We start from the raw sequence: 19,225 nt of genomic DNA, 5'->3' as shown, positions 1-19,225 counted from the left end.
GATAAGCATTCGTAGTTATTTGCGAAAAAATATGCACCACACATTTAGAAGCATACTTCATATGTGGTTTATAGAGGAAACCGCTGTACAGTGGAGACACTAAGTTGAACGCATTCCTTTTCAGCCTCTGAACTACACTAATTTTGATGTAACAGTTCGAATTCTATCAGTTTTCGTGTCTCTAGAAATGTTATAACGTTGCCGACAAATTGCACCAACTAATGTTTGTCAACAGGAATTTTTAAGGGACCTTTTACGTAATTAGACTCCGCCATTTTTATGAAACGTGCTACGCAAAGAAGCTTGGATGCAAAGTTTGGAATGTTCGTGGCAGGTTCTAATTCGGATATCAATCGATTTAACTGAAGATCATTCAATGCAGCTGTTGTACTTTCTCACGCACAGTCAATTCATACGGTGATGCGTTCGATTTATGCAGTGACTTAAGCCTTTCAACCCAGTCACAGAGGTCATGGAGGTGACCGACTTCATTGGTGAGACGGGCATCTACCAGAACGTGATGCTGGTGCTATCCATGTACCGGGGCATGATGCTGGCCATCAACAACCTATGCGCCTCGTTCATCTTCCCTGAGGTGGAGCACTGGTGCGCGCGACCGCCTGCTTACGCACACTGGGACGCACAGCAGTGGAAGGCTGAAGCCATTCCACATGGAGGCTCTGAGGTAGAAGACTACTCGTGTATGCGCTACGCCATTTCAGACAACGGCGGGTTTGACAACCTTTCAGTGGTTTCGTGCAATTCATGGGAATACGACCACTCAGAGTTCTGGCCCTCGGGCACTGAAATGGTGAGCTCTTACTAACACAATTTTACGCCACAATGCGGGCCGGCAACTACTACAATATTATTACTAGGTTGACAGCAAGAGCAACATGTCTTGTGGTGCCGGCAGAGAGGTAGTCGTGACGTGCAGTAGTGGCAGAAAACAAAGGTACCGCGAAACCCATAAGCTCGAACGGCAGCAAAGCCATAGTTAGGCGTACATTTATGTTTTAAAGTATCGCTCCTTGTCGCAGGCACCCTTTGGCAACTCGGGATGCAGGAACTATTGTGTATATGTGAGCGCCATCTTTAACATATGAATCTGTTAAAACTACTATAATGTACACGTGACGTCGGAAGCTCGGCTATGTCGAGCGTTTACAAGTTGATACATGTTGCTTCAGCTAGATCTTTCGAGCGTATATATGCACTGGTGAGCAACGCTACGCCTCCCATATGCTAACTGCGTTTGCGCGTTACTTTAAAACTTGAAGCTCAACTTCCTTACATTTTACTGCTGGTGGCATGCAGCCTAGTTTCTTCTATACATAACTTAAAATATTGAAGGCGAGGTGACCGATGTTCTCTTCCGTGTTTTCTGTGGCTTTCACTTCATTACTGTTGAAGACCCCTGAGGCTGAATTAAAACTAATTTCTCATAGAAACGGCCGGCGTTCCACCAAAGTGCTCATGGCGGCCGAAGGAGCATTGGACATACGAAATGGGTGATCATGCCGGTTTTCGCTAGCAAATGAACGAGGTCAACTACGGCCCTAGGAGACTTTCACTACTCAAGCAACGCCTTCACGTACGGCGATATTTCTAAGGCAATTATGCCTTCTGGCAAGCAAGAGCCTGTTTCCTTGAAAACGGTCCTAAGAAACTTTCATGGTGAATGCCGTCGCACTTAATAACTAGTTTTAATTGAGCTTGGTGGACCATCTGAAATGACACGATAACGTTTGTGAGGCAGTTATATCAATTCTAGGACACATATCTGGTGTCTGGGAACCGATAGTTGGGGCCCGAAGTTCGTACCGTAGAGCTTAGCGCTGACTGAAGAGTTCCTTTCTCCACACTACTTTTCTAGCTTAGGCGAGGAGGTCTTCATGCTTCCTAACCTGTGTTGCGGCTTAGGCTGGCGTTAGGGCAAGGAATCTGCCAAGCCCATCGACGAATACGTCCAGTAGTAGGAATGAAGGGGAAAGGGTTTATTGCCTTAGTTATGCGGCTCCAGTTACGGAAGCCCAATCCATGCAGGAGCAAGTTAAACGTCCGAATTCACATCAGGACCCTCTCTTCCACTGCACGAAAAGTATCCGCTTTTAGTACCCTCGTCTTCCCTAAGCGAGACTAGGGAATCTAAAGACCCGTCTAGAAACATATCACGACCGTCGAATCCGTTGCGATACCACGCCCATGCTATCGCAACGCTCCGCAGTAACCCCACCTCCGAAGCCCGATGGTATGGAATGTGCGGCAGGATAGCAACCTGCGAATCCAAGGTTGTCGTAGTTTTGCGGTAGCATTTGATGTTGGCCCCCCTCATCATTAGTTCAGGCTGTCAGGTAGTGGTGGGGGTAGTGGCCTTTTGTGGACCCGTCAACAGTCGGTGTCCACGCTGCGTTGACGTCTGGATAGGCGCTTATGGATGGTGGGGGTTTGCCTCGTGGCAAAAATCTCATTAACGCCTTTGTGGTGTTGAGACGTAACACTAGACAAGGCCCTTGGAGTGCGCCAGACAAGACAATACATAGACTGAAAATAGTCAGGTCATAATCGTTGGCGTGCACCTTCCTTAAGATGGGGATGCCGACGCTAGCATTAAGATCGCCCGTGCGCTGGTCATGGCAAGTCTCGGCATGTAGTACATGATGGTACTGCATCCTTTGATCTTATACAGGCACAAAAGTGAAAGTTAGTGTTTACATTGTGAATCCATTTGTGTCGTAAATGGCCTTTCTCGACGCATGAGAACAGAACTAGAGGGCTTCTTCGGCCTTTCCTCACTCCAAGCCGTCATTGAAGAAAGCGTCAGTGTACAGTGAAGAAAGGTAGGTAATCTGTAGAGCTTCGGACTGCTGCTGTAGTGGAAATATCCTCAAAACCCATCAGTCATGTAACTTTTTTTGAGCCACAGCTTATACTTTTTGTTTGTGTAACCAGAGTCCTTCCATGTAAAAAAAATGGAAGGACTCTGGTGTAACTAAATTTCTCCTCCGGGTGTACGATCATCAGAGCCATGAAAGGAAGGGTGTGCTCAGCGACTCTTCGATGCCGTTATTTCATACTGCGAACAGCAATGTTGAAGAGGCACCGAGTGTTCAATATGCTTAAAAGGTACATAATACATACACCCCTTCCATCCTGGTATTTCTAGAAAACATTAAGAACTCCACTGCCACCGGAAGAACTGGAAACTCTTGGACACTGCTAAAGACTCTCGCGCCATCCTAAGCACGCAGCCTGCATGTAGCAATTGACGGTTGCTGTCCGCGCTGGCCTGTTAATGCTGCTTGTTATTGCCATCAAGCTTTGTTTCAAGCACGCGTCATTTAGCGTTCTTCCTGAAAGCCATTTACTAAAAAAATAATTTAAATACGTTTGCCGTTCTATTGTTCTTTGAATGTTCAAAGTACGAAAGCCATGGTCATACTGATCAAGAACGTTTTGTTTCCAAGTCCACGATGCAACTTGAAATTTAACAATTCACTCGACTGCTCTATTGACTGTAGATTATTACGATTTCTATACAAGACTATTATTCCACTCGTTTTCCACTCCACTCCACTCATTCACTAACCTCAATCTTCGCGTTCCTTTTCTGTTTGCCCCATGCCCAAGACATGGCTACTCAAGCACAGTTGCACAAGTTTCGCACTGTTGGCGTCTCCGCAATATAAGGTTGCATGAAAGAGTGCATTCATTACAGGTGGAGAGGGAGGAAAGCATGTCCGCAATAAGCAGGATAACAATTTTGTATTTGTATCAAGGGCTGGGTAGATATACTACGAAAAGTATTCCGTAGTACAGCTATCAAAATACACGTGTTGGAAGCCTAAAATAAAGATACTGCGATACATTTGTCTTACACGTAACGGGACATTTCGGAGATACTTTTGCAGAAAGATTAAAAAAGTAGCCGGAACAGACAGCAATAGAGATGCAAGAATACCGATACTGGAACACTTTTTATTTCGAGGATGTTGATGCTGCGCAAAGACATTTATCAAGCACAGCGTAATGTGAATCGCGCAGCGCATTGAATCTTGCAGCGTTAATTACACTTGAGCAACATCAGTTTCTCAAATAAGCCGCCTTCTAGGTAGCGTTGGTTCGGCCTCAACACAAAACACCTCTCTACCGCTGCAGACGAGCACAAGTTCGTGTTGTTACGAAAAAAATACCGCCTTCATGGCCGGAAAGTCCTGTATCATGGCGATATCTCTTCTCGGGTCATATAGGTACCGAAACACTGCAGCTCTCCCGTGGGTCTGTTCTGACGGCTCAGAAGCCGAAGTGTCTTGAACTCATGAAACCTTGATTCATCGCCGCCAATGATGACTCGTCGGACGTGTCCTTTTTGTGTCGTGCGTGTGCTTCTGCAGCTCGCGCGAGTAGGCTCTCAAAGTTGGAAGATTACCGCTATTTCTTGAACAAGCTGCTTGAACAAGCCCCTTATCAGAGACAGCGAGTGCGCTTGAAGACCGGCTCGTCTTAGGATCTGGAAAAAAATCAGCCCCTTTCATAAAGCAAGATGGTTGAACGCCACGCTACCAAGACGAACTGTATATCTGCATTGCATTAAGCACGTAACGCAATGCACTCCCGGCAGTCACCATGGGTAGGCCGCGGGTGCAGGGCACGGCAGGAGAGGCTGCCGTACGCTAACGCAAGTGTACAGTCGTACGTGAAAGTGTGTGTGCGTGTAACCAACGGCTACATAATCTAAAATAAAGGCTATGCAACTTAAAGAAATGCGTCTTCATTCAAATTCAACGCTCAGAAAATACAATCCTAAACAAGCAATCAAATCGCATATGCATAGCATCGGGTCTCTCAGCATTTCTTAGGTTCGTTGCGTGGTCGTTCGTTTGCACTTTAATTCAATTTGTATTGGGGGAAAGTTTGCGTTCTACCATCTTTTTTTAACGAAAGGGGCTTTGATTTTTCTTGTTACTTTGGTTTCTCTTCTCGGCGACCTGTTGAAAGTTCCTCTGCGCTCGCCATGTGCACGCGAAGCGCCGATCTGCGTCTCGCTCGTGGTATTTCTATGCCGTGTCGCTGTGCGTTTTGTAACCGTGACAAAGGGAAAAGTGATGACACGTGCTGCGGACACGTAAGCTTATTTCCGCCAAATAAGTAAAGCGATAACCGTGTCCTGCTCAGTATCGCAGTATAATCGCTACATCGTAAAATTATTTCGCTACTGAGGTACAAATACATTTTTCAAATGTATCTCGATACAGAAATACAGATACTAAAAAGTATATCTAAGATACTATCGCGATAGTCTTATATCGCGATACTGCACAGCCCTGCTTGTATCACTTGGCGCAGTCATCGCAGAGTAATCACAGGTAATATTTCCCATGTACTGCAGATTTCTTTACGTAACCTGCTTTAAACTTTCGAAGCGTTGTGGAGCCAGTGAAAGCTAACGTGAAATGGCCTGCGTGGTTGTCGGAAGCCTATGCAACACTGTTCCTGGAATTCGCGCGCACGCACGCGCACGCGCACGCACTACCATGTCTTAACTCACTCTAGGGCGTGCATCGATAGAATACAACCATGCTATAACATATACACATTTACTCGGATGGCTTCGTAACTTCGTTCGCATTAGCTGTAGCCGTGTGTTTTCGAACTACTGGCGTCGGTCAGAAGTATCACCCTGGGCCTTAATTTGTAAGGGTTCTTTCATGCAGTTTTATTTCTTAGCTTTCGTCCTGTCGAGTGGCTGATCCATGCGATAGCGGGGGCGCGAGTTCTTGATATTCAGTGACTGAGGGCTCACAGAATGGAAAGGCAATTTTTGTTTCTTTTTACAACGCGCAGCCACTGGTTCGCATTAATAGCTACAAAACTACTAGCCACCTGAGACCATTCGGTAGATATCTGGATTATTTCGCAATATTTTGACTGAACCCGAGCCCTGCAAGTGCTTGAACGCGTGATAAAGAATAACTCTTCCTGGCTCTTGACGTGGCAGGAAGTGAAAGTGCTCCTGCGGAAGTGAAAGCGTATTACATTTAGTACCAGATCGTAACTGAACACTACGGACGGCATAGACACGACCTTGGAGATAAAGCTGCGAGAAGCCTCAAATGATGATAGTTTGCCATTCTCTAGATTCAGCGCAAACTCTTTCGTTCTTGGGAGTATACGAAATATGACAACACTGGTTCCAACCGGGCAGCTACCATGGCTGCCTTCACAGGCCTGACCCTAAAATGCATTTTTCTTTAGCTGCCACATGAGTCACCGAAGCCAGTGTATATTGTTCAGACAATGATTAGGTGACCTTTAAATAACGAGATGGACACCAAGGTGTCGGCTCTTCCAGGTGTGCTACACACCATGGAGACAAACCGCAACAGTGCACCACTTAATTTTCGGGAGCAAACACATCTTATCCCCCAATAGGCGCGCGAAATGTAGACATTGGCTGATTTGTTCATTATTGACAATGAACCGCTCACAAACAGACACGTGCCACTGAGACATTGGCCAGGGGAGGATGAGGAGAATGATGCAAGCTACGGGCGGATGTTGTCTTTCAGAGGCAGGCAATGTGCTCCGCCCAAGTGTCTCTTTATATCGTGCGGGAATGATTATGCATAGGAATCAACAGTTCATCGCAACATACAGTTCCGTGCGTTACCTCCGTACGCTGCCGTGGAGGATTGATCTTCCTTCAGGGACACTGCATTTTCAGCTGTGTTTCGCCTCCTCCTGAAGTTTTTTTAAAACTACCAATCTACTCAATGAGCAGGGAAGTTCACCAAGTCGTTGTTAAACTTTACCAGTCACGTAACATTGGCCAGACTCTAAGGCGCGTTTGTTACATTTCTGCGCAGCGCAGGTCTAGACTCCCGTCTGTGATGGATCTGACAAGGTATTATTCATGTCGTAACCTTGCTTTTCTCCCATTCCTTAACCCTGTTGCAAAGTGGAAGGCTAGACGCCAGGCCGACCACTCTGATATTTGCTAAACTTGCTTTTATTGCTAGTGGGGTTCTTCGTGTGTGAATATATGAAATGAACTGCGGAATAAATCAAACCATAGTCTTTTCCTTGAGCATTTCTTTATATTCTAGTTTTATTAGCTTTGCAGATTGTGGATTGCTCTTTTTGCGTTGTGACAAATGCGATCTAGTGTGCGTATACGCGTGCATGTCTTTTGCGTTTTCATGAGGTGTCGCAAAAATTTGCAGGACAGGCTACATCCCTTTCACCTTTCTTTTTCGTAAACTGCTGAATGGGGACCAGAAGACTGTATTATTCGTGGCCGTATCGGCAACTGTGCGGAAGTTGTTTTCCTGCCTTATTTAATATTCTGCAGACGAGTCCTGCGTCGGGTAACTGTGTGTATAATCACTGCAAGTCTCGATTTCACCTCGCACCATCCTTTCATTGTCACCAATTTGTGGACTGGGTTGCGGAATTTTCATCACCATTATCTTCAATATCATAAACTAACAAATCAAGAGGCAATACGTTGCGAGTTTCAAAGAAGGCTTAACTAAAACCTATACTATATATAGTCAAGGGGCCTACACATTTAAACGAGAAGGAAGGGGATTAACCGAGGGGCCCGATATTTTATTAGTCATATCATAAGAAGCCATCAAACACTGACACCAAGGACAACATAGGGGATATTACTTGTGCCTAATAAATGAAATAAAGAAACGATAAATTAATGGAAATTAAAATGGATGAAAAAACTTGCCGCAGGTGGGGACCGAACCCACAACCTTCGCATTTCGCGTGCGATGCTCTACCAATTGAGCTACCGCGGCGCCGTTTCCCCATACACTTTCTTGGGTATTTGTTTCCTAGCAGAACCCTGGGAGTGTTAGCCAGCGCCACCACTCAGACCTTGGCGGCGGACGTGGAACGTCCTTTCTGCCGCAGGCGTCACGAGAGCGTGATCTTCTTGGGTGAACGCGACTTGTCAATAAACCCACACATGCTACCTGAAGGCATCAGTGTTGCCAGATTCGAGACTCTAGTTATGTAATAAACGAGAAGGAAGGGGATTAACTGAGGGGCCCGATTTCGTGTTTCATATACTTCATCTCGCATGCACGCTTTCTTTCCGAAACTTGTTACTCTTTGAAGCCATGTGATTGTCCTTTCCTCCTGCAGTGGAACCTTGTGTGCGGTTCTGCCTGGAAGAACGCATTGCCCCAGAGCATCTACATGGTCGGCATGACATTTGGTTTTGTCATCATGGGTCCACTCTCGGACATGTGAGTTTGAATTTTTTTTTCTTCTGCAAACTCGACAAGGTTCGTAAGAACCTGTTTGGGTGCGTGCTTGTTCTAGTTTCACCTTAGCGTTTAAGCGCTGCTGCGATACCGAGAACAGCACGAGATTTTGTTGCGTGTGAGTGTAGGTTTGGCATAATTTGATGCCGACCTTCACTTCGCTGTTGAATATATTGAACGAGAATTACCCTGTAAATGGCCAGGGTTCTGTGATTCTAGAGCAGTCCTTCCAAGCCTGCAGGCGGCACTGTTTCATGAAAACTATGAACAGATGATTCGAAACATAATAGAAGCCTGCGATCGCGTTGCTGGAAAAGGGCGCGATGTTAATTTCCAGTGGCTACCTGGGGACTGTGGAATTTTGGGCCACCACCATGCTGATTAGGCTGATAGATCAGCTCACAATAACTCCCACACAGTGATCATATACCGCTATCAAGAACGGACGCAGCGAGAAAACTTTAAAAAAAATTGATCAAACATCATGCTTGCTGTTTTGAAGACACCTGAGTATTACAACCATCGTTTCTGCATGCTTGATCCATCCCTGTAACTGATTGCCGTCAAACCAATCCAGGTGTGACACTTGACACGTGTACTTATTTATCCTTTTTCCGTGGAAAGAATTTCCCCCGCTAACAGGTTCAAGTACGTTATCACTCAACGCAAGACGCGCCTGTATGATTTGGAGCTTACTCGAATGTTATTGTTTCTATCTGCTGTGAATTTTCTCGCTGAATCTTGTGCGAGCAGATTGTGTGCGTGACACGAATGGTGCTGTACTTTCTTGAAGGTATACAAGCACTCGCGATTACGCTAGAACCTTTGGAGAGTCACGTGTAAAAGCCGACGCGCTTAACCCGCAGATCAGATTTTCGACGATCGCCGACTGTGCTCTACTGGCGACGGCATGGTCTGCTCCTGTATCTACAAGTACTGCAACTTTAGTTATTCTCCAACAGTGCTCTTAAGACGTCATTCTCGGCATGCGCTTTCTGAACCAATGCGCTGCAATCATCGATCTGAAGTCCAAGTCGATAACGCTATCCGAAGACCAAGCGACAGCGCCGGAGGGTTCTGAGTAACCATGCCTTGAGTGTGCTCGAAGGTCAAGTCAGCATTCCGCCTCGCACCGGTATTTCCGTCGACGCCGAAACACCCGCAGACGTAAAGTCATCGTCGAGGGCGACCAACATCTTCTGCTCGTCCGTGAAGTTGGCGTCGCAAGAGGAATCGCTTGACTGCACGGAGGAAAAGCGAAAGTGTACTTCTGTCTTGAAGATTCTCAACATCAAACACCTCAATAAGCGCACGACGATCGCATACATCGAGGAAATTGTTTAAACCAGCAATGTTTGTCCTCTCGGATTCTGTCGCAAGTACCTCGACAGCCATAATTCGCGAAACAGCCTTCGACATTAATCCGTCTCCCCGTGAATGAGTAGCAACAGCTCAAGTCTTCTTCGACGATACAAACACTGCTATTCGACGTCATTGACTATTCGACAAACACCAGTCGCTCAGTATCGCATAATAGCCCAAGAATGACTCCGTCAGAGCCTGTACCGAGTTTCGACGAGGGAACGAGAAGCCATAAAGCAACAAGGCAGTGCTACGACACGAAATTATTCAGCCTTCGAAGAGCCCTTGGGCATTTCCTGTAGTCTCGGCGAAGAAAAAGGAGACAAGAAAACGGTTCTTCGTCAATTATCGTCGGCTGAACAAAATCATAACGGACGAATGCCCCTTCCTACGTATAGATCACGCATTTGACCAGCTCTGCAACGCTAAGTACTTTTCATTGATGGATCTCAATACTGGCTACTGTCAAATAGAAGTCGACGAGAGGGATCGTGAGATTATCGCTGTCATCACGCTGGACGGCCTCTGTGTTCAAGGTCATGCGACTGACTTTTCTCGGCACCTGCAACGCTCCAGCATCTGATAGATACGGTGTTAGCAGGGTTGAAGTGGCAGACCTGTCTCATCTGCTTGGATGACGTTGTTGTCTTCGCTGGAAATTTTGATCACCTTAGGCGGCTTGGGAACGTACTAGAGGCCATCAAGTCATCGTGGCTCACTCTGACGTCGGAAAAGTGTCGTTTCTCCTACGATGAGCTTGTGTTCCTGCACCACGTCATCAGCAAATCTGGAGTCCGTCTTGATCCACAGGAGACATCTGCCATCACCAGCTTTCCACAGCCCGCCGACAAGTGAGTGCGCAGATTCCTTGGCCTGTGTGCTATAATATAGGCGCTTCACCAAGGATTTTTCTTCCATCGCCGAGCCATGAACTCGACTTCTGATTTTGTGAAATGGATTAAAGTGGCAAGCGCCGCAAGCGCCGCAAGCGCCGCAAGCCGAAGCATTCGAAGAGCTTAAACAATGTTTGCAGTCCCCACCAATGCACATTCGCACCGACGCAAGTAGCGTAGGCGTCGGTGCCGTGCTAGTTCAAAAGAAAGACGAGCTTGAAAGGGAGCGCTTGTGCTAACCACTCACTATCGAAAGCGGTAGCCATTTATTCTACTACGGAGAAAGAATGCCATGCCATCATTTGGGCTACTGCGAAATTTCGACCATGAGTGACGATCACGCATTTTGTTAGCTGGCAAACTTAAAAGGCCCATCAGGGCGCTTGGCACGGTGTAGCCTTAGACTTCAAGCGCTTGGCGTCACTGTGGTGTACAAGTTCGAAATAAAACTGATGCCTACCACCTTTCACTCCCCCATCGATCCACAATAGCAAAACGACCAAGACGAAAGCACATTCCTGGGGACCATGTGCACCGACGACTTCGCTGAACAGCAGCGAGCACACTCGGAACTAAAGACCTGCTGAATACTCGGAAGGCGAGATCGACTTTTTACCGAGAGTGTTTAGGCATGGATTGTCGTCGTTTTCGCTACAGAACCACGTCCTCGTAAAGAACGTCTCCTCAGTCAGCGCAACATACCTTTTCGTTTTGCCCGCAGCACTGCGGACCGAAGTCCTGCACGCCCTGCATAATAAGACAGTGCAGCATCACGAGTTTTCCCGTACGCTCGCAAGGACACAGAAGTAGTATTGGCCGCGCGTGACCGACGACGTCAACCGTTACGTCAAGACATGCCCAGACTATCAGCGACGCAAGACACCACCAAACAGGCCAGCAGCATTGCTGCAACCAATCGAGCCTTTGTCGACCATTCCAACAAACTGGTATGACCTTGTTGGGGCCCTTTGCGACGTCAACATCGGGGAATAAGTGGATCGTCGTGGCTGGCGACTATCTTACCCGCAACGCCGAAACCAAAACCCTGCTTAAAGGAAGTGCGACCAAAGTGGCGAAATTATTCGTAGAGTAGGCTATACACCGCTACGACATGGCGCCCCGGTAGTGCTCATCACCGACCGAGGAATCATTTTTACAGCGGAGCTTACCCAAGCGATTCTGCAGCACAGCCAATTAAACCACAGCAAAACTGCTTACCACCCGCAGACGATTGGTCTTACGGAGAGGCTGAGCCCTCGCCTACATGCTGGCAATGTACCTCGACGTCGAAAACAAGCCGTGGGATGCCGTCTTTCCATAACCTTCGCTTAAACACGGTGGTGCAAGAAACAACGCGCATGAGGCCGTTGAGGCTGGTTGAAGGATGGAACCCGGCGACGACGCTCTACGCCATGCTACCGCACGTCACCGACGAAGGCAATCTCGGGGTCGCCGCCTATCTCCAGTGAGCCGAAGAAGCCCGACATCTCGCCAGTTTGCGCATCAAAAACCAGCAGAGGACGGACAGCCAGCACTACTCTTCGACAACGCTACGTGGGATACCAGCCAGGTGACTGTGTTTGGGTTTGGACTCAATACGCGGACGAGGACTTAGTGAGAAACTTTGGCGACGCTATTTGAGACCCTACAAGATCAGACGTATTGGCGTACTGGACTATGAGGTCGTGCCAGATGGCCTTACGCAATCACAGCGGCGCAGCTCGTGACCTGAAGTAGTTAATGTTGTGCGCCTTAAGCCTTTCTACCAGCGCTAACGAACGTTCGGACTTTGTTTCTTTTTTATTATTGCGATAACGATTATATGGACACTCCAGGCGCATTTCTGCCGTCGGCGTCACCGTGACGTTCCGTATAAAGTCCAAAAGCGATAAAAACGTAGCCGCGCGCCGTATGCTGTATGTGCGAGCGAAAGCGCGTGAGAGTGAGCCGGCAATCGCGGTTCAATCTCGCACATGCAAGAGGACAGCGGGTAGGAAGCGCGCCGTCTTCTATCCCACTCAAGGCTACAGGGGAGGGAAGGGAGGGGGGCGCGCTCTACTGCGGGCGGCCCGGGCTGCCGCGCGCGCCAGCCCGGGCCACTGTATGTATCTTGAAAGCCAACAGCGACGGGGACAGTCCGCCGTGCGATGTGTTTTCGCGGCTTAGTTCGCGTTGGGAGGGGGGGGGGGGTGCGAGACATAGCACGAAGGTCAAATCTCTCGCTGCTACTGCCACGCTTCCTTACTCCAGCATTTTGACAGCGAGTTTCCGCGGTCATCGAATGAGATGCGTTCATGTTTGTGCACGCTGATACCATCCATGTTAATTTAGTAAGCGAGTGTTTACAAGTTTATACGGTGGATAAAACTACGACCCTTACTTAGCATGGCTGTCTATGAATTTGCTGTTCAAACCGATGTTCTGCCTTTCGGGCGAAACTGCAACATTTTTTTTACTGTAGTGTTTGTAGCCTCGGGACGATGCTTTTTGAGGGGGCATTGACACGTGTACTTTATCTTGTTTCCGGAGACCGAACTTCACCCGCTGACAGGCTGAAGTTATCGCTCAGCGCAAGACGCACCTATATAATTTGGAACTCACTCGAATGTTAATGTTCTTTCTGTCTAAGATTTGTTCTCGCTGAACCTTGCGTAATCAGTTTGTGTGCGTGACGAGAATAGTGTTGTACTTTCTTGAAGGTACACGGGCACCAGCGATTATGCTATAAATTTCGACGGGTCATGTATAAAAGCCGACGCGTTTCACCCGCAAGTCACATTTTCGACGATCGCCGATTGTGCTCGCCGATATCGCTGTACTTCGAATGTCACTTACTTTTAGGGGTGCAAGTTCACTCAATAAAGGTTTAGTTATTGTGGTAGTTTTAGCTACTGTGTTCAGCGTCACTACTACGTGACACACTGCACTACTGTGCCTGCTACGATTGGGCGTAGCTTTCACAAACTCGTACTCCTTCCTCACTGAAATAGCTGACTCTCGTATATGTGATCACTCTAACAGTGAGGAGACCATCGAGCAGCTACTCTGCCACTGCGCCCGCTTTGACGTCCAACGTCAGCCTCCTCGAAGCACGCTCAACCAGCTGGATGGTCAACCCTTTAGACATTTTTGGTGCTTGACCTCGCCCATCAGCAACCCAAAAGGCTGCCCGTGCTCTCATAACCTTTATGAAATTAACGAACCTGAAAAGTTGCTTGTAGGCACCATACGCCTACTACGGTGCGAGTGAACTCTCTTCGCCGTCTCCTTCCTTATTCTGATCCCTCATCCTTTCCTCCCCCTACAGGATAGCAAACCCGACGTCTGTCTTGTTAACCTCCCTGCCTTTCTTCTTCTGTGTGATGCCGTTCCTTCTCGCTTAGTGAGACAGTACATATCAATCTTGAACCAACTCAAACACGTAATCATAAAATGCAAATAAGTCAGATTGCGTGCACGCACTGTTCCCAAGACGTTCAAGTACGCACATTGTATTTTACGGTAAGCGCATATATAACATAGCAAGTAATTAGACTTGGCGATCTTTGGTCGAGGTGCCCTTGCGCCATTAAGACCCATCAATCAACGTAGCATGAAATCACAGCAAGTTAAAGTGCACCGCACGTAGCAACAGCGCAGCAGCGAATGAGTTTTCATAAACAGAAATGAAATAACAATAAAATTGAAGCACAGCCACTGTTCGACTTCGTGAAGTTCGAGTAAGCACCAAAAAAATTCCTGGAAGGAACAAGAATTGCTGAAAATTAGTGTTTCAATGTATTCTGTATATTCCATTTTGTCCTGAATGGCGCGATTTGAAACTTTTTATGATGGCTCTTGACGAAAAGGTCGCATCGCCCCTTACATGGCAGCGGGAGCCTCCTGCATATTATATGCGGTAATCAATTTCGGCTTATGTTAAAATGAACGGCATGTTTTTAGGTTACGCTGTTACTTATTCGTGCTCCAAACATACCACACCCCCTTTTTTGCAGATTTGGCCGGCGGCCTGTTTTGCTGTATGGTCTGGTGAGCTACGTGATACTGGAGTACGCCATGGCTGCGGCCACCTCTTTCACCTTGTTCTGCCTGCTGCGTTTTTTGAATGCAATCTCTGTAGCCGCAGCGAACAACAGCCTGACACTCTGTAAGTGCACATGTGTGTGGACAGTATCCTGCACTTTGGCGGCAATTCTCAATGTTCGCCGTACAGTTCTCGAGTAACGCTTCTACTTATTACCTATGTGTACAACAAAGGTCTTTGTAAACAGACATTCAACTACCGGTATGCATATGCCGCCTTTGCGTTCAGTGTGGATGCATGCAAATCGAGACGAACTAAGCGCCTTGGTTTCTTGATCATCACCCAATTATGTGTAGTATAATATACCCGATAGACAGGAACTAGCAACTTCAAAACTTCTAATCCAAAGTTAATCCCAATGTGAAATTGTCCACAGCCTTTGATGTATTTCATCTCGCAACACTTTTAACTCTCCTGAGAAGTAGCACCGCAATCTTCTGAAAGAATCAAGTTTGGCGACCTTATCAGAGAAGTCTCAATTTTTTTTTTCGCACTAGGATAAAAATTCGCCCTTTACAGATGCCCCGGCGTAAGCACGCCGCGGAAGCACCAACAGAGTGGCGTAATTTATTAAAACGTTGGAGGAATCGACGGCAAAACAACCTGTAGAAACTATAGCAGTACAATCAAACTTGATTCGGTTAAGGTGAGCTGCCATGCGTCATCAATTTTCGCTCGGGTCTGGTACGGCCTTGTGTAAAAAAAACTCCGATTTTGAAGAGCTACACTGAGACTGCCTTGAAGCTTGGTAGGTGTTCTCAGTAAATGTTAAATATGGTAGGAACTGAGTTAACTTTGTCTTCTCTGCAGCGCATGGATGGTATCAATTGAGCGGAGAAGATAGTACTATCATCTGCCGTTTTCAATTGCAGAAAACAAGGAAAATCTATATGATGGGGCTGTGGTAACCTCTTGTGGCGTGTGTGCACATTTCCACGCGCTCATTTATTGACCGGGCCTGAATCTGGGATGTGAATCTGAATAAAGTCCTGACAGAATTTTCAATTGCACTTACACAGAGGTCCATGCGCCACACTCCTAATATTAACGGTAAAACATGCTTCAGTGACTTCTTCGTCAGTGCTGTTTAATAGAAAACAAAATACCGATTCGGTTCAAGTTCAACGTGCTTCGTTTTCTTTCGTTTCGTTTCTAGTTCGGTGATAGAAAATATAACTGTTCACGACAACTAACCTGCCTGTTGGCGAAGCGATTTCGCGCAGTACACTTCGTCCTCAGCCGCGCAGGTTATTTGCAGGCGACACATTGCACACAAGCAAATGAGCTACCCGTATGTGCAATTTTTAAAGCGACGCCTTCTGTGTGTTTAGAAAGTTTATTTCAAGAAGAGACGATACGAACACTGAGTCACAATGACGGCACAATTCCAGGACCATAACATATAAAGAACGAAACACGGCACATTTTCAAAGTAGTGTCCTAGTCCTCACTCACCAACATATAATCACATAGGCCCGCGGAAATGCACAATTACACATAAACTAAATGTCGCATGTATAAAATGTTTCATATATAAACTTTCTAAGAAGTCCCGGGGAAAACGGGAGTAACTGGGCAGTTAGTCCTAAAAAGGGCGCTTTCGTCCCTCAAGGGAGTGACGGCATGAATGTGCGTGCCGTGTGCAAATTTTGGAGAGTAAGTGTTTAGTCCCTGGTCGGAAAGAGAGCAACGGGAGGACGAACGGCAACAGTTAATACCCATGCGCTCCGCTGTTTTCGTCCGTATCGTGGAGTGATGCTGCAAAAACGGTATTGTCTATAAATCGTGAATAGTTCGAAGTGCGTGCACTGTCTATTGAACTACATGCAAAGCAGCACTTTGCCTCGTCGTGAGAAAATTGCGTGAAATTTAAAAGCTGGAATGTGAAGAGCCATGCCTTTCGTGCGAACACCATAAGTGAGCGATACGCATTAAACGCGCAAGTGATTGATAGACTGCCAGATTTTGCTGGTCAATAGTACCTAAGTTCCTTCCGTTCCAAGGAGATCACGATTACGAACTTAACTGAAGCGATGTGTAGCTCAAACGGGACACACTAAGCGACAGAGAAATTCTCCGTCTCTGTCGTGCCCCGGGTGCCCCGTTTGAGCTCGCTACACGTTTACACCGCGTAGTGCCTCAGTTTAAGGCACCCTAAAAATACTCGGGCAGATTTCTTTTCGCACTCGCTTATGGTTGCAAGTGCACTCAACGTTATACTCTCCCCGCACAGCATACACAAAATGCCGAGTCGCTTTTATATTGCCGCACCTAGCTGCGCTCCGATGCTTAACCTGTCTCAATTTCCTGCTCCGTCAACCGATCTGGGAGAAAGAAGACGGCGTTCCGAACGGTCGCTTTTTTCATGTTCTCCGCTTCAAAGGATTTATCGGCCCCTGGCCGAGGTGCTGCTCAGGCTTCAGCCAGCAGGACTGACTACAGTGTTGTGCCACCCCGTCTTCCTACCGGTAAGCTGGTTGTGGACTCCGTTTTCCTGCATGCTGACTTAAGTGGTCGACCGTACAGAACCCAAGACTTCAGAGACGCCCTTCGGAACGTTATTGACCTCAAGGAAATAAGTTCCATCGGTCAATTTCAGATGTCACACGTGTGGATGATGACCTGCAAATCAGGGATGACAAAATCAAAGCTAGTCACGTGCGGGGAATTATCAGTAAAAGGTAGACGCTGCGTCGTTATTGATCCTAAGCCCACGGAAGTTAAAATGAAGCTTTTGTGGCTTCCTGAGCGTTTGGAAGACTACTACACTCGAGGTGCGCTCCAGGCTTACGGGAAAGTAGTCTATCAGCAGAAAGTTGGAGAGTATCGGAGATGGAACAAATGCGTACGCTAAATCGTGACGTGGTGTTGACTCTTGCCGATGGAGTCAGCGTGGGAGACGTTCCACATCTACCTGTTTGTGGAGTGCAGAGCCTCGTGTTAATTCCAGGCCGGCCCCCACTTTGTCTGCGCTGTAACAAGGTGGGGCACATTCGTCGAAACTTCAGAACCCCACGTTGTGAAGCCTGCCGGCGCTTTGGTCACACAGCTGAAGAATGTGTCGTAACATACGCCGATAAGTTACGACACAGAACAAGGCCTCCGGATGAAAGTTTGCAAGAACACATAATGGATATTACGGAGGTTCTCGACGCGACTGGAGACGTTCCCTCTTCCGCGGAGACCAGCTGTGCCAGTAAGGCCCCTCTACCTGTTAAAGACAATGGCATCGCAGAACTGCCCGTGAAAAAAAGCAGCGAAGAGAAAGATGACCAACCGAAGCAACAACCCAAAGGAGCACCCGCTACCACGGAGCCAGTTGCTGTCCAGCAAGCGAATGAGGGAGCCGGAGATGACTCATCTGATGCACCCAAGCATCTCGACACGTGCGCTGAGCTGGCAGAGGACAGACGAAGTAACGCGGATACTTCAGTTCCGAAGCGCCGTGCGGCTAACAGATCGGAATCAAGCACGGACAGCGAGACGACCAGTACCACAAGAAAAGCACGTCGCCGCAAAACATCGAAACACTCAGGAAAATGCCGACGATCACGGTCCAGAAGGCCTGGTGGGGGTTCGGAGGGAGCCTCACCGTTGCCCTCTAGGACCGATCACATGATCATTAGGTCCAAATAGTTGGTAGTCACCATAGCCCTGTCCCAGCAACTTCTATTCGCAACCTTGAACGTACGAGGCCTTAGGTCTACGCAGAAACACGCGCAGCTTCGCCGGCTTTTGTCTAAGAAGCGTCTCGACTTCGTCGCCGCGCAGGAGACGAAGATTGAGAGTGATGACGAGACAGAAAGGGCTTTGCGACCTTTTCTGTCTGAGTATAACGTTTGCGTTTCACACGCTCTTGGTTTATCCGCGGGCTGTTTCCTATTTCTGAAAAATAGCCTACTTTGTTCAGCATTTAGTTACCATGTCGACACTGAAGGTTGCTATATATGTTGTGATTTTGTGTTGCGGGGTGTGCCATGGCGAATAGTCAACGTCTATGCATTTAATGACGCTGCAAAACGAACTCTTATTTGATACTGTGTCTAGTCTATTGGACTGTGATCGCTGCATTGTTTTAATGGGAGATTTCAATTGTGTATGTGATCCGAATGAGCGAAGCGGCATTAACACTCAGCGGGACAGGAGTGGTGAAGTTTTGTTTAACGTAATAGAAAATGCAGGGCTCGTTGATATAGGAGTGTCGGGACAGGGAACTCGCTCTTATACAAGAATTCAAGGAAATTCCTACGCCCGCCTTGATCGGATTTATTTCTTCATCACTCCTCTCTCGAGGACTATCCTGTATTACTATTCCAGTTTCATTCTCTGATCATTGTATGGTTATCGCAAACATTGGTGAAAAATCTAATTTCCGACCACAGTGGGCACTATGGAAGCTTAACTCGCAGCTCCTAAATGATCAGGAATTTATTAATCGCGTGCGCATGGCCCTAACAAATTCTCTTTCTACTGACTTGCCATTATTTGCTGCTTGGGAACTCTTTAAACAAGAGGTTCGTACAGTGGCTATAGAAATTGGATCGGTGAAATCATTCTATAGAAAGAATGAAGAAAAAATGTTTCTTAAGAGCCTATGTAGCCTT

The 19,225-nt window shown here is 47.2% G+C and overlaps 1 protein-coding gene across 2 annotated transcripts in view; it reads left to right on the top strand.

Annotated features, from left to right (window-relative positions):
• The first annotated feature begins 470 nt into the window (after positions 1-470).
• Positions 471-19,225, top strand: part of LOC142571589 (solute carrier family 22 member 6-B-like) — an 82,034-nt gene continuing 63,279 nt past the window's right edge. For both annotated transcript variants that reach the window (XM_075680084.1, XM_075680076.1), the window contains exons 1-3: positions 471-811; positions 8,161-8,264; positions 14,533-14,684. In XM_075680084.1, coding sequence (XP_075536199.1) covers positions 473-811; positions 8,161-8,264; positions 14,533-14,684 — 595 coding nt within the window. In that variant the 5' untranslated portion in view covers positions 471-472. The remainder of the gene's footprint in view (positions 812-8,160; positions 8,265-14,532; positions 14,685-19,225) is intronic.

This window comes from Dermacentor variabilis, chromosome 1, assembly GCF_050947875.1.
Source record: "Dermacentor variabilis isolate Ectoservices chromosome 1, ASM5094787v1, whole genome shotgun sequence".
NCBI classification, from domain to species: domain Eukaryota; kingdom Metazoa; phylum Arthropoda; class Arachnida; order Ixodida; family Ixodidae; genus Dermacentor; species Dermacentor variabilis.
The sequence above is the reverse complement of the archived record's forward strand: the minus strand, read 5'-3'. Positions and strand labels throughout refer to the sequence as shown.